The sequence below is a fragment of the Cygnus atratus genome, chromosome 8 (genome assembly GCF_013377495.2).
Source record: "Cygnus atratus isolate AKBS03 ecotype Queensland, Australia chromosome 8, CAtr_DNAZoo_HiC_assembly, whole genome shotgun sequence".
In the NCBI taxonomy this organism is placed as follows: domain Eukaryota; kingdom Metazoa; phylum Chordata; class Aves; order Anseriformes; family Anatidae; genus Cygnus; species Cygnus atratus.
The window spans coordinates 4070468-4086055 of record NC_066369.1 but is presented as its reverse complement, the minus strand read 5'-3'; the positions used below and the strand labels follow the sequence as shown (position 1 = coordinate 4086055).

General features: G+C 40.7%; 1 protein-coding gene across 1 annotated transcript in view; it reads left to right on the top strand.

The window, feature by feature from the left end:
• Positions 1–345: 345 nt before the first annotated feature.
• The window catches only part of COL11A1 (collagen type XI alpha 1 chain), a 140724-nt gene continuing 125481 nt past the window's right edge, over positions 346–15588 (top strand). The window contains 1 exon segment of the mRNA XM_050712384.1: positions 346–739. Coding sequence (XP_050568341.1) covers positions 625–739 — 115 coding nt within the window. The 5' untranslated portion in view covers positions 346–624.

Below are 15588 nucleotides of genomic sequence, written 5' to 3'. Positions count from 1 at the left end.
AGGCGCCCCCACCCCAGCTCCCCGCCCGCTTTCTCCCCTCAGGGGCCGTTCTCCCCCGCCGCCTGCCCCTCTCCTCATGCCCGCGGCGTCGCCCCCCATCGGCTCTGCGCATGCCCGGGGCGGGGGCGCTGAGGGGGCGACGGTGCTTGGGACCGGGCCGGGACACCCTGGCGGCATCCCCCGTCCTCAGCCTCCGCGAGCCCCCGCGAGGGCCGCTCTCCGCGGAGCAGGCTGTGTGGCGGCGGCGGGGCAGTTCTGCGGGTGGCCGTGGCAGCGCCGCGATTGGGCTGCGGCCGGCGGGCGGGCTGTCAGTCGTGCCGCGGGGGTGGCCCCGCCAGCCGCTCGCCCAGCCCTCCGCTGGGATGCTGCCTTTAGGGGGATGCGGCGCTCTCCGCGTTTTGGTTAAAGCCCCTCGCCTCCCGTCGGTCTGAAGGCAGGGCTGTCGGGGAGGACGGGGCGGAGCGGCCTGCGAGACAGAGAGAGAGGGGCAGAGACAGAGAGAATCCCTGGTGGTGCGTCGCGCATGGCTCTATAGGAGACGTCCTCTCTGGGAATACTGGGGTAGCACGGAGCTGGTGTGAACCGAAGGCGCCCGGGTTTAACTCACGCTTGCGGGCGCCCAGCATGGAGGTGCAGAGATGGTCCACGCGATGGAAAACGAAAAGGTGGCCCTGGGACGCGGCGGTGACCGTGCTCGTCGCCTTCGCCGCCCTCCTCGGGGCTGCAGAGGTCAGAGGAGGTAAGGAAGGGCCGGAAGCTGCCGGAGTAACCGGGCAGGGCGGGGGGCACGGCCCCGAGCGTTGGATGGGCTCTGCTGCGGGCCGGGATGTGCCGGCAGGATGGGGAGTGAAAGAAATACTTGGATGCAGTGATCTCCCGTCAGTGCTGTAGAGCGTGACTACGGTTTTCAGTCTTATTGAACCCAGAGTCCTTGTGCCGCTGAAGTTCTCCAAGAGGCTGCAGAGCGGCGACAAGTAACTGCCTTCTCTGAGGGGTGAGGAAAGGGAGAGCCGGGCGTGGAGGCTCCCTGCTCGGGTCTTCCCCATTCTCACCTCACTTCTTTTTCCTTTGTAAAGGGTTTCGGGGGCGAGACGGGAGGAGCAGACCTGCTCGAGGCCGCTCTGTTGTGGCTGGGTGTGAGGCTGGGGCTGAGGCTTTTATTTTTCGGCATGTCTGACATTCACGAAGGGGGTTAACTCACCGCCGCCAAGAAAGGTTGAATTTTTGCGCGTTTATTATCTTAACGAGGTATTTCTTCGTCTGAACCTCTGCTTTCTGAATCAACGGGCGCCGCAGGGGGAGCGCAGTAAGGCGATGAGGGTTTCCATTCAAGCCCATTATACCTGGGGACAACCTTGGCGGTGTCAGATCAGTCAGGGCTTCTGCCCCCTGCTGGCCCCAGCTGCTGGCAGGGACTGGCCGGGGTCACGTTTCAGCCTCGCGGCAGCTCCACGGACCCCAGTGAAGTTGCACTGAGGGTGAGTTAACTTCGCCGGGCTTGAAAGGTCCGACTCCTCGTTGCTATGTCAAAACTAAATCTATTCAAGAAAGAAATCTGTACACAAAGATGTGGTAGAGTATTATGCTACTTTTCATGCGACTGCAGTAGAATTTTCTTTAGTAAGCAAGATTTATGTAGATTATCTTTTCCTTGGTGTCCAACATATTGTGTAAAGTTGAATAAAAATCTAAACCCAAGCAGTCCAGGGAAAAAAGAAAAGTTAGCAGGTACTCTGTGAAATATTTTCAGCAACATTTGGCACAGTAAGTAGTTTTTAGCTGTTTGGTAACTTAATTAAAAATGAAAAAGCCCTATTAAAAACCTTTTCCTCTAGCGTCCTTTATAAAGGATATTTCAGAAGTAATACTACAGTCTTCGCACATTTGTAGAAGCATACCGAAGAGAATTTGGTACTTGGAATACTGTATTCTCTAAAAGTTCATTTGATTAGGGAGCTGTGTGTTTAGGGCATGCTCTGTTACTGAAGTCAGAGTATTTCCACTGACTACAGAGGGAGTAGAATTTGACCTAATTTCCCTAGTGGAGTACAAGGGAGATATTTCTGAATCATCTTTTATGTATTCTAATCTTATTTAAAGTAGTTCAAAGATAAAATAGGATGTAATGACTAACATTTGAAAGTAGGTGAGGGAAAATACTGAGAAATAATAAAATAGTATACTGCAGTGGGCAAGCAATATGACCAAATGAAAATGCTGCAAGGGTTGACCAGGGTAAAATATGAATTTTTGCCCTTATAAATTCTGTTACATTGAATCCTATATTCTTCAACTGTCTTTTCATAAAGATATCCATTTGTAAAGAAATGTAGAGAAAATTTCACTGCGTGTTCATATAAGTGTGAATCCTGCAGCGGTGACTTCTTTTTAAAATAACAGAATCCATTCCACTTAGAGAAACCTCAAAAGATTCCTAAAATTCTTGTCCTTTTTTCAAGTTGCTTTATTTAACACAGAAAAGAAAGAGAAGTATGAGGTGTCCGTCACAGTACCAAGAAAGGGGGTGTGAAGGTCTGTTTGAGTTATTTGTTGTTTTGACAGGAAAAGTTACAGAAATTAGAAAGAACTGAATGGGAAAGCTGGTGACTCATATTTGGTCAGCTTAGTGCTCACCAACTCTTAAGCAGCTCTTTTTAGAAAATATTTTTGCTTTATGACTTGGCAAAAGTAAACAGCATTCAGTATTTTAAAAGACATCCTTTGATTTCCCTTCCCCTTCCTCACCTTTAATACTAAATCTGTTGGTAATGTATTTGGAATGAATAAACTCATTTAGTCGAAATGGTATGGCTTCAACGCTATAAATTTTTTGTAAGGGCCTGGCATCAATGCACTATTGTGATACTGATTTAATTTTCATGGGCAAGAAATGAAAAATCAGACTTTTTATTATTTATAAGCTTTTTAAGCAACTAGAAATCCAGCTCTTACTCTGAGTGCAAGAAGTTTTAAGAATTCTTCCTGAAAATGAATCTGTGAAGCTATATATACAGTGTATATACAGTGTATATACTTGGGACCTTCTGTGTAAGTGACAAGCATGTTGGTTTCTAGTATACCAGAGATACTTTTTACAGCCATCTTAGGAAATACGAAGGTTCCTTGTGCTTCCCCAGACAAGCCTGGAAACTGGTGGGAGTTCTAGGTGCAGAAGGAATGCAGACCTGGGTCCACCAGTAATGGCAAAAGGAGAGTTTTCTTTGTGGACTCAACATTATTACTCAATTGTAGTTGCTTAGTAAGTTACACTGAGAAGATGTGGATTTGTTTATTGAATGAAAACTGTTTAATGTACCTGATCACTCTAACTCTGTATTAAAAGAAAAGAAAAAAGGTATTTTAAACTAAAAAAGGATGAATCTCTTCTTAGAACTGTTAGTGATATAAAGCACTTTTGCTCTTAACTGATCGGTTCAATTTAAGGTTGAAATAGAATGTGAAACACTTTAATTGTTCTTTTACAGTGAAACAGTTTTGCATGCTAATTTTGGCCGAATAAAATGCTATTAACCTTCAAAAACAGAGGGCATATAGGGCTTTCTCAGATAAATACTCACAAAAATGATTAAATCAAAGGGAGATTTGACTGGATTCAGCTCGTGGTCCTAGCTGAAGTTTTTCTGAGTCCCAGGGATCAGCAGGTGAAATGGTCCTGTCTTCCCAGTATAGTGCAAAAGAGACTTACATGCATATATCTGTTCTACTATATAATATATAACTTCAAAAATGATTTTGAAGATAAAATAGTTATTTCAACCTCAGTAGCAGACATCTGACAGAAGAATGAGTGGTATTTGTTGTAAGTTCTCTAGAGCATGAATCTTTGCATTTAATTTAGAAGGAGACTTCACAAGGATCCCAGAAAGAACTATTCAGACTGCAGGAAGCTGTCTTTTTACTAGCTCTGCAGAAAGAAAACTTGCATATTTCTCAACCTCAGTTTTGTGTATATATAATAAATGTAACTGAATATAGGTACATATTGTATACACACAAATGTTCAGTGCTTTTGGCTTGAAAGCATCTCTAGCACCTGTTACTGGAATGTCACTAGAAAGAATAATTTTTGATGTAAAATTTTCTGGTGCTAAGGCGTTTTATGATTGCTGAAAAAAAAATTGAAAATGTTGTTAGTACCCATGGCAGTTGTAAAATGTAGTAAAGAAGTCGTTATATTCAGTATTGCAGTTGTCTTGCCCAAAGTTATTTGGCCTCCTCAAAATAGGGCCCTTAATTCCAACAAGGTTGCAGCATAATAAAAGAGCCCTGACACTACCACTGAACTGAAGTTATACCTAAAACATACTGGAACAATTATGTCTCTCCTGGATTTGTTTTGTACAGTGGTGAACAGTAGGGTTTCCATCTGCCAGCAAGATTAAGAAGTTGCTTTTCTCTGTAGAGCTCTCTTTTCAGAAGAAATCCTCCCAACATTGGTTAATTTATTGTTATTCTGTATATTTGTTGCTAATATGGGGAAATTTGTTTTCAAATTTCAATTTTTCACCCAGAGCTTGGGTGAAATCTCAAGTGAAGGATGAAGCTTCTCTTTCTAAGGATGAAGTGTTGTGCAGTGATATAGATTTGCCCTCTGGATGGACACAATAAGACAGCAGCCACTTAAAAGGAATTAGGTGAACACTCATGCCTGTTGAAAGGGCTTATGACTGTACCACCCAGTATTAAATACCAAGTTTACAGACTGTAAATGTAAGTATTAATTGCTGACCCTGTTATTACAATAGTAATAGAATCTGACAGTACTTTTTTGTTTTGTTTTACTATGTTATCACACATAAGGGGTTGTAAAAATCTTTGTAAATTCTAGGTCTGGGGCTTGACTGTACATCAAAGTGTTAATGCATACAGTATGTGAAGTAGAAGTTATTTGGTGGAGCTAATCTTATGAAAGAGAAGTGTTTACTACAAAGCAAGTTGAAAGGTATATTGTAAAATGTGATTAAAAAATGAAGATTCTAATCCTGCTATGAATAACAACACTGGCAGCCTGAATATGAATTAACTGCAGTTATAAATCAAATCATGGTCACTTTGTTAAAGTGTTACCATAACCTAAGCTTTATTCACTCTCTCTCCTCACCTGTATGAGGACAAGTTATCAGGCATTCTTAGTAGAAGAAGAAAAAAAAAAAAAAACATTTGAAGTTTTGCAACTTTCCTGTCTATTTAAGTAGTTAAGCAGTAGTCTTGCTAGTGTTGGTAGGGTATAGAATTGGGATCGATTTTCTTGTCTTGCTATCAAAAGGAAGACAAAACATTTTGCTGTCAAAACCTTCGACATCAGTGAGAGTAATTTCTGAGTTGTATGGTTAATAAAAATCATTTACTTGTTTCTATAGGAAATTAAATAGGGCTACTTTAAATGGCATCATTTGTAAATCTTGTCCTTAGCTGTGTTTTGCTTTTCCTAACATATTTCATTGCTTATAGCAATGTAAACATAAACTGACAATGGACATATGTTTGACATTTGAAAATTCATATTTGTTAAGAGGTATTTTTGAAGTCTATTGGGATTATTTCCAAATAAGTAACTTTGTTTATTTGAAATGGTAATAGAAACAGGATACTCTGGCAATTTAATACTTGTTTTGCTGATTTTCACAGTTGGGAATACTGTCTCCACTATCTTTATAAAACAAACTTTTTGAATGTTTACCAGAGGCCTCAACATAGTTAGGCATTTGGACTGCAGTTCTGATATGTTCTGCTGTTGTGTGAAGTAGGAATAACTCCACAGAAGTATTGAGATGGATATTAAAATGTTGCAGATTGGTGGTCAATAGAGGACTACACCAGATAAAGAAACTGGCTCAGTCCTTTGTAGCTAATAAATGAAACAATTTATGGAATCAGTGGTCTTCAGTGTTCGATTGTAGCCTATGTTGCTGAACAAGTGATTCAGAAGTCTTGCTGATACAATCTTTCTGGTCTCAAAGAAGGTTTTGTTTTAAGCATTGAAAAATATATCATGCAAAATGAAATGACAGCCTCAAAATCTAGGTTACACTCTAGAGTTGTATAAAATATTAAAAAACAGAAAGAACGTTTCTTAATTCTTGCTGAGTACTTCAGCTAAAGTAATCCTGCAGGTTAACCTCATTAAAGGTATATAGGCAAGTTTCCCAATAGTCTTAATGTGGGGTTTATTTATTTATTGTAGGAGTATTATAGATTGGTCTTTAAAAGGAGAGATAATAATGAGTTGGTGAGTATCAAAAATGAGTCCCACATATGCATAGTCTGTTTTTATTTTCTTTGAAAGGCTAATATGTATTTAATATGCTTGCAGCGTAGGAAGATTTTGCAGTATAGGAAGAGAATGAAAAATTTCCAAATAACTGATGTGGATGCAGAAGTTCTGAGCAGTTTTGCACAAGACCTCTGTTGGCGAAACACTCAATTATAGGCTATGTAAAGCATTCCTGTATGCGTCTGGATAATCTCTAGTTCCTGTAGGCATTCAGTATGAAAGCACCTTCCTCTAAAAATGTCATCAGCTAAGATCCCAATTAAATGATTCATTTTAAAGATAACATGCAAGAAAGCTTTTAATATGTAAAACAGCCTTTCATTGGAAAATATGGCTCTAGAAGAATATATATGGGCAATATACATTCAGTTAATCTCACAAATTTTTATTTGGCTATCTAAGGGGCGGACAGGGTGGAAGCTTGATTTTCAGGAGCACTATGTAATTACTTCAGGCAGCTTCATGTTTGTACTTAGAAGATGCTCTGTGGCTCATGTTTGTAGTCCACAAAACGTAATATGTAGTTCTGTAAAGTCCTTTGGTCAATGCCAATGAAAAGTATTGACACTGGGTACTGCAGATCTGATGCTTTTGGTGCTTGTTCCCAGAATGCAGTCTTGTGCTGCTGTTCTGGGCTCTCAGCAGTGAGCAAGGAGATTGGCAGCTCTCAAACTGCCAATCCTAAAAGCTCTGAAGAGGTACAGATCTGCCCAGAGCTAGTCAGTAGGAAATGCTAAGGACTGGAGAGTTTCTGATCCTCCTCTGGTGCCTGGATGACAGGACTGCAGGGAATCATTGCTTGGGATAGAGAGACTAGAGCCTGTGGTGAGAAGGTAATAGCATCCATTTCTTCTAAGAACTGGGGAGCTCATTGAAGCATCTTGTGCATAATGTGCTTTTGAATTCCTGCTTTTTGACATTTATTCCTGTATTAGTGCATAACAGATGAAGAACACAGTAAATTAAGTACAGATAATAATTACCTGTATCTCTGTTTTTAAAAGTTATCCCACCACAACCGCCCACAATGACAGTAACTAAAATGTGCAATGGTAAAAACAAGAATGAAAATATTCCTATTGCATTAGAAATAGTGCAAATTTCTAGTAATAGATGGGTCTTGCACTGTGTTCTAAAGGTCAGAAGTCTAACAGTTCAGCAAATCCAGATTCTAACACTGCTAGTGAAGACTTTTGTGTTGACCTTCTGGGACAACGGCAACAGTTTTTGCTCCCTATGTTCTAGTAAACTTAGGTCTACCTGGTAAACGAACCTGCTTGCTGTTGTTGTCAGAATCAGCAACTGGCCTAATAATCAAGGAAAAGGAACGTGAACAGGGGAAAGTTGTTGGGTTTCACAGAAGGATAACTGCTGAAACAGCTTGACAAATGGTAGCTTAAAACAAACAAACAAAAAACTACTATGTAGAAGAACTTTGACACAGTCTGTATTTAAGAATGTTTTTAAAAGAAAAATGTTTCTCCCTTTTTCTGGCCTGTCAGCTCTGTTCTGAGAGGTCAGCAGCAGAAACTGAATACTGGCCACCCCTTCATATGATTTTTTTTCTTGTTCATAAAAATACTTTCAGCTCTTACATTCATTAAGCTATTAGCCTCCTAATGAGCGTCAGTTAGAAACCATCATCATAGTAGTTTTAATTTTGACCATCTATATAACGCATGGAGAGTCCTTAGAATGAGCACTTAGATTTATGAAGATACAAAATTTTGAGAAAATTCACTAACTGTAGGCTATTATGCCTTTAATAGGCAACATGGTTTCAAAAACACTGTGGAGCAGCCAGTACCTTCTATTTAAATTCCTAAACATACACCTAGAAATCTAACCATAAGTTAACCTATTTTGGAAGTCTTGCCCACAAATACAAGAAGTCCCTTCATCAGTAGCCACCAAATATGCATATGTTAGCCTACAAGGGTATAATAGCTGCTACTCTTTAAATGCTCTCTCATAGTAAAATAAAACTGGACTAAATTTAAAAACACACTCCATTTAGAATGGAAGATGAATGTTTCAACACTCTGTTTTCCAGTGGATCCATTGGAACAGATTGCTGGCAGAATGAAACGTATTTCCATGGAAAAATATGAAGTAGAGTGATAGTAATTTAGAAACATTACTCTTACTAATTTATCATATAAAGTTCTTTGACTGGGGCAAACTAAGCTCTTTTCTATGCCAGGGTTGTATCTCACCTGTTATGAGTTACTGATTGTAATTCTTACAGGCTGTTTCTGGGGCAATCTCTGATATATTTTCACTTTCACATTAATCAGAAGAAGGGCATTGGTGAAGAATAATGATAACTCAGAGGGAAAATCAATACTGCTTATTATATATGAAAAAGGAAAAGCCACAGTTACTGAAGTTATTAAAAGCATAGCAAACTGTTGCACACTCAGATTGCTAAGACATATCTATGTAAAGTAAAGACTACTGGCTCTTTGTTTTGCTTTATTTCCATTTAAAGTATGTTCACCAGCATGCATCTGGGAGTATCCTGTAAATATAGGTGAATATAGCCTTTAAATAGGGAAGGGTCATCATGCCTGGGCGCTCTCATAAAATTAAGAGTCTTAAACCCAGGAGTTACCCAACCAAAATTTAAATATAATAGGATTTCAACTTCTATGCTTCATTAGGCACTCAAACAGAAAAGAAATTTTTCAGGGGATGACTCATTTAGACTAAAAAAATTTCTATGGGAATGAATTGTGTAGCCAGAGGTTGCCACAACAGTCACTTTCCTGTCAGTCCTGGAGGGTTTCTCTTTTAGGCCTCATGGCTAAGTCCTTCCTTCTGAAAGTACCTGAGCTGATTGTTTTCCTCTGCATACTGTATCTTCAAGAAAAGTCTCTCAAACAGTTCAGTCTAAAAGTCACCAACACCTTTAACTGCAGCTAAAAATGCCTTGCTGTACAGTTCATGGGCAAAGAACAGATGTCTTATTTGGTATAGCCTATCTAGAAAGGTTCAGGGCTATATTCAGTTCTGACTGAAGCTCCCAAGTGGTTTTGCAGTCCATTCTGTTTAGAATTGAAGACAACTCCAGGTGTGGAACTTTGTTACAGGGTTAGTTAGCCGTCCATTCTGACTTTCTTGGTTATTTCTGAAGAAATAATTAAATTAACTCAAAAAACCAGCTCCTAATTCAATGAATAATAACTTTTCAATCTACATGTATTCCAAATCTGCTGAGGACCACTGCATGCATCTGTGGTAGGATCACTATAAATGTTTGATCTCATAAGATCTAAGACATGAAATACTAAGTGAGAAACCAGAGTGGCTCATGGAACTGACCTGTAAACTGCTTCTCAATAGAGCTTTGTAGGAAAAGGATCATTAGAAAGTTAGAAATCTTTCTGATAACCAACTAACCTATATAGGTCAGAAAGCATACTTACATAATGCTTCTGCAGAAATTCTGAGAATTTATTTTTCTGTAAATAAATTGTAGCAATGGAGTGTCCCGGTCATCTGCTATCAATGAAATTAATCCAACACAGAATTTGTCACAAATTAGTTGACAGCAACAGACTAAAATTACTAGTAAGATGCTGTGAGTGAAAGCTGGTAAGCATGCTAAGAAACAGACACAGACACAGATTTCTAGGTTGGAAGAGACCTCAAGATCATCGAGTCCAACCTCCGACCTAACACTAAGTACTCCACTAAACCATATCGCTAAGCTCTACATCTAAACGTCTTTTAAAGACCTCCAGGGATGGTGACTCCACCACCTCCCTGGGCAGCCCATTCCAATGCTTAATAACCCTTTCGGTAAAGAAGTACTTCCTAACATCCAGCCTAAAACTCCCCTGTCGCAACTTTTGCCCATTCCCCCTCGTCCTGTCACCAGGCACGTGGGAGAACAGACCAACACCCACCTCGCTACAGCCTCCTTTAAGGTAACTGTAGAGAGCGATAAGGTCGCCCCTGAGCCTCCTCTTCTCCAGGCTGAACAAGCCGAGCTCCCTCAGCCGCTCCTCATAAGTCTTCTTCTCCAGACCCCTCACCAGCTTGGTCGCCCTTCTCTGGACTCGCTCGAGCACGTCCATGTCCTTCCTGTAGCGAGGGGCCCAAAACTGAACACAGTACTCGAGGTGCGGCCTCACCAGAGCCGAGTACAGGGGCACAATCACTTCCCTAGACCTGCTGGCCACACTGCTTCTTATACAGGCCAGGATGCTGTTGGCCTTCTTGGCCACCTGAGCACACTGCTGGCTCATATTCAGCCGACTATCAACCAATACTCCCAGGTCCTTCTCGGCCAGGCAGCTTTCCAGCCACTCATCTCCCAGCCTGTAGCTCTGCTTGGGGTTGTTGCGCCCCAGGTGTAGGACCCAGGACCCGGCACTTGGCCTTGTTGAACTTCATACAGTTGACCTCAGCCCATCGGTCCAGCCTATCCAGATCCTCCTGCAGAGCCTTCCTGCCCTCAAGCAGATCGACACACGCACTTAGCTTGGTGTCATCTGCAAACTTACTGAGGGTGCACTGGACGCCCTCATCCAGATCATCGATAAAGATATTAAAGAGGACCGGCCCCAGTACCGAGCCCTGGGGGACACCACTTGTGACCAGCCTCCAACCAGATTTGACTCCATTCACCACAACTCTCTGGGCCCGGCTATCCAGCTAGTTTCTAACCCAGCGAAGCGTATGCCAGTCCAAGCCCCGAGCAGCCAGTTTCTTGAGGAGAATGTTGTGGGGAACGGTGTCAAAAGCCTTACTGAGGTCAAGGTAAACCACATCCACAGCCCTTCCCTCATCCACCAAGCACGTCACTTTGTCATAGAAGGAGATCAGGTTCGTCAAGCAGGACCTGCCTTTCATAAACCCATGCTGACTGGGCCTGATCGCCTGCTTGTCCTGCAAGTGCCGCGTGATGACCCTCAAGATAATCTGCTCCATGAGCTTTCCTGGCACTGAGGTCAAACTGACAGGCCTATAGTTCCCCGATAGCTCCGAACAGGAGCTGAAGTGTTTCATATGCTAAAGAGTAAGTTGATATCAACATGTGAGCTGCTTAGAGTGATTTGGGAGAGAACGTTTTACTTATGTGAACCAATACAGCTCTATTTGCAGTGCGTGTTAATAACCTAACATTTACATACCCAGCATTTGCATTAATGTCACTCAATAGATTTATATATTGTATTATGTATTATATTTATTATATTTGTATACGATTTGAGTAACCCTATATGAAAACCTCTTTTGGTTTTGGATCATTACTGCAGTTGGTCAGTAGCTGAAAATTATAACAAAAAAAAAAAGGTCTGTTGTAAATCAAAACATTTTCATAACTGCAAAGTCATTAAAATAATAAACCCTACAACATGATTGTTCCTATTACCTAGAAAGGTAATATGTTGTATAGATTTTACCCTTTTATCCAAAGTAGCTGCTGCTGGTGTAATTCCAGAGACACTTCTGCTACCAAAAGTGTTGGATGCACTTTTGATCCATCTTTTTTTTTGTGTTCTGTACAGTTTGCCTTTGCAGGGTCAGATGGGTTTCATAATAATGCAGAATTTGAATGGTGCCTGCTGGAGCAAACCCAAGAAATTTTATTGCCTATCACCATGATCTCATTACAGAGTGGAAACATACTTTATACACTAAGAAGATATGATTAAACACCACTCATTACGACCTGCCCTTGAGTTTAAAAATCCAAGCATTATGAACCAGACTTGGCCATCCAAGGCAAGTTCTCTTGACTGATACAACTTGTCCCTGTTTTGCAACGTGTATCCTTTTACCTAGGCTTATGTGGTCACCTACAAGAATCGGTATCATAGCGAGCTGTGGACGTGCTAAGCATTTATGCTGAAAACTAAGGTCATCCCTTACAGAAGGAGGCTTGATGTGACATCTTGAATAAACATAATCAACACAGAATGTGTATCCAAAGGAGTTCAGTCTGCATTGATGTACAGCCTCTCAGTCCTTTGTTCCCCTAATGTCATAATCTGTATTGTTATTATCCGGGAACCTCCTCAGCAAGCAGTTTCCACCAAAAGAAAGGGAGAGCCATGTTATTTAATACATACCAGCTAAGATTAATAGGGATGATTTATTGGAGATTTTATTTCCATTTAGAGGTTGTGGAATGGAATGAAATGAAAACCATATTTTAAACTGTGAATATATGATCAAAATGTAGTCTAGATTTTTACAAGCACTCTTTTCAGTCTATAATGCTATATTTTTATTATTAAAGCATTGAAGATAATGCTCTGCCATAGGCTTTAAAATAAATGTGTCATTGTTTGTATAGGAAGTCTAGGCTTGAAAATGCTAACCAAAACTGGAAGTGAGTTTTTATGTGCATTTTCCTTCTCTCCAAAAGCACGGAAAACACATGAGGTTTTCCTCATGTAATTCACCTTGAAAATCTGTCCTGACCTTGCAGTGTAAAAGTGTGATCTAGGATTCAGTTTATAACTACTTACCTTCATTAATTTCTGGATATTCCTTATTCATTTGGCAGAACCAGATCAGAATAAAATTACTGTGCTCTTGGTATTATTTACTGTTTTCCTTTTGATTTCCAGCGGAAAGATGCTGGCAGCGGTGAATTTTTCTTCTTCTTACTTAAAATGCTCTTACACATATTTTGGTACCATTTAAGTTATCTTAGAAGTTCTTATGTTTCTATCAATCTAGCTTTGTCTTGCTGTGTTTTTCTTCCATAGGAGGTAAAAATAGGAACCTTGTGGGTGAGGCATGGGGAGGGGAGCAAAGGATGATTAAATATGGCTAGTGTTTTATATTTAATATGAAATATGTGAGATCAAAGGTTCTCATCCATACCATTATAAATGAAAACTTCATTGAGTGAATAGAAATACTTAGGTCACACCACAGTAATGAGACCAGAATTTGGCTCTACAAATTCAAATATTGAAAGTTGCAAGTTATTTCAGGTCGTGAGGTATTACACAACTCATTTTTTCTTGTGCTTTTGTACTTTTTTTTTTTTTTGCACCTTTATTTTTTGAAAAGCAAGAACTTACGCTGGAGCTATCTGATTAACAGTTTGGCATAGTTGGCATACTGAAAGATGCTCGTACACTCAGGATCCTATCTCACATGCTTCTGCCTTCTAAGAATGTGATTTTTTTAAAGTATTCTCCTTTGTCATTCCAGAAATCTCAGGCACTTTTAAACTCTTTCTCTGGCTACTACTGCATAGTCTGTTAGTGGCAGTGAAAGCTGCACATCTCTCTTTGAACTTTGTTTTTTGAATCAAAAGCGTAAGCTGTGGAGATTTGTACTATGATATTTAATGAGAAAAATGATCTCTTGCAGTTGGTTCTCCATCAGTGGAAACAGAGCAGAGCAGAAGCTCGCTTTTTGATTTCAGTCTGATACTGGGGGGTTGGTTGGCGTGCCTCAGGGAGGCGGGCTTCAGGCATCAGTTCAGTGTGGCCATAAACACCTGCATGAAGAGAATGACTTTCAGGGTCTGGATTTTGTATTTTGGAAAATTTACCATGGCATGCACAGTCCATTTTACAAAACTGATGTCTAAGTTTCACAGGGAGAATTAACTGCAGTCCAAAGACTGGTGAACAGAGCTTTCTAAATAATGTTTATCTGTGGGTTATTTCTTTGCTATCTCAAATCTTAGTACAAAATAGAAGGATGAAAAAGTATTACATCATATATCATAAATTTTTAGTTTTCTTTACTTCTATTCTGGAAAAACTATCCAGGGACATTAGACTAGGGAGTAAAATCATTTAGGCAAGCTGTGTTGTGCACCATGAGGAAGTTCATGTGAGAGGCCCTATATCTGTCAATATCTAGGTTAAATTAATGGTGCCCCTTATAAATACAAACTCTAACCCTAATTTGTGCATCATGCAAACAGGCAAATTGCATGGCCTTAGTGTTGGTGCTGTTTCTGGCTGTTTCTTACCATTCCAATAAACTGTGTGGGAGAAGAATGCTCGAGAAGAGGCGGTTCACAGGAAGAGCTGAAGCTCCCAGGTTACAGTGACGCTGAGCACTGCAGAACCTACAGAAACTGGCAGAGAGAATTCCCAGTCTCACTTGAGAGCTTCTAGCCTATGTTCTCCTTGACTGTGTGAGTTGTCTTCCTATCTCTCTACCCTGGTCTTCTAAACAGGCCAGTTGTTGGCTGTGTGAAGGTTTCTCATCCTCCTTTATACTTCAGGCAGGTTGCCTCTAAATGGTAGGATCTAAGCTCTGCTGTTTTCCAAGACCTCTTTATTTCTGACTGGATTCCTATATGTGTGTGAGCTTTGGGGCATATTAAGAGCAGCTGTGTCTGGTGCTTTCTGTAGAAGCACTGTGCAGATGATCTGAACACGCACGATGGGCTTATCATGAATCTTGAGACTAATGTCACGCCAGCCTGGTCAGGGCTGTACCAGCTAGGTTGCCATAGTTTCAGAAAATGCAGAAAAAAAACTGAAATTCACCATCAAAATTTCTCCTAGGAAAGAGGATGTGTCTGAAGAAGCCCAATATATGGCAGCTTGGCACAGGAAGAGAGTAGGGGCAGAGGGCTTCAACACTGAGACCCTGCTTCCGGTGGCAATGACAGCTGTGAGGAGACTTCCAGGCCTGCAGCCTCCCACCTGAAATATGGGGCTGGTTGCACCCTAATCTGATGAGCCTCAAGCTGAGGTTAAATAATGGCACACACAAGAATGATGCAAAAACACTTAGGAGGAAGGAGCACAAACTTAGAAATCCTGTTGTGTAGGTTATTATTGGAGATAGACTGATTATCTTTTTTGTTTAACTTCGTATGCCTTGTCTATTCTATTTAGAAATGATGGTGAACTGACTCGTGCTTTTGCTATTCATATTTCTTGACTCGCAGTTTGTGGAAATAAATGTCACCTACAGACTGTTAACAAATGTTCATTTTTGTTATTTGGAATTTGTGGTTTGAAGATTGCTCTATTCTATTATTATTCTGTTTCTTGACTGGAAGACTTTTTAGCAGCAGAACTAGTGTGGAGTAATGAATAGTCGTGTTCAAGGGTGAATACCCTTCCAGTCAGCCAGGCAAGGAACAGCCATTATTCTAAAAAAAAAAAAAAAAATCTGGTACAAGTTACAGAAAGAGCAAAGGAAAAAAGGAATGTACCAGGGCTGACTTATACAGCGACTTGGAATTTTTACTGATATTTCCTGTGACTGGTTCTACATTACTTTACTGGTTCAAATTATTATAGATACTGCAAAAATAGCCACGGTTACTGGAAAACCATGTGGCAATT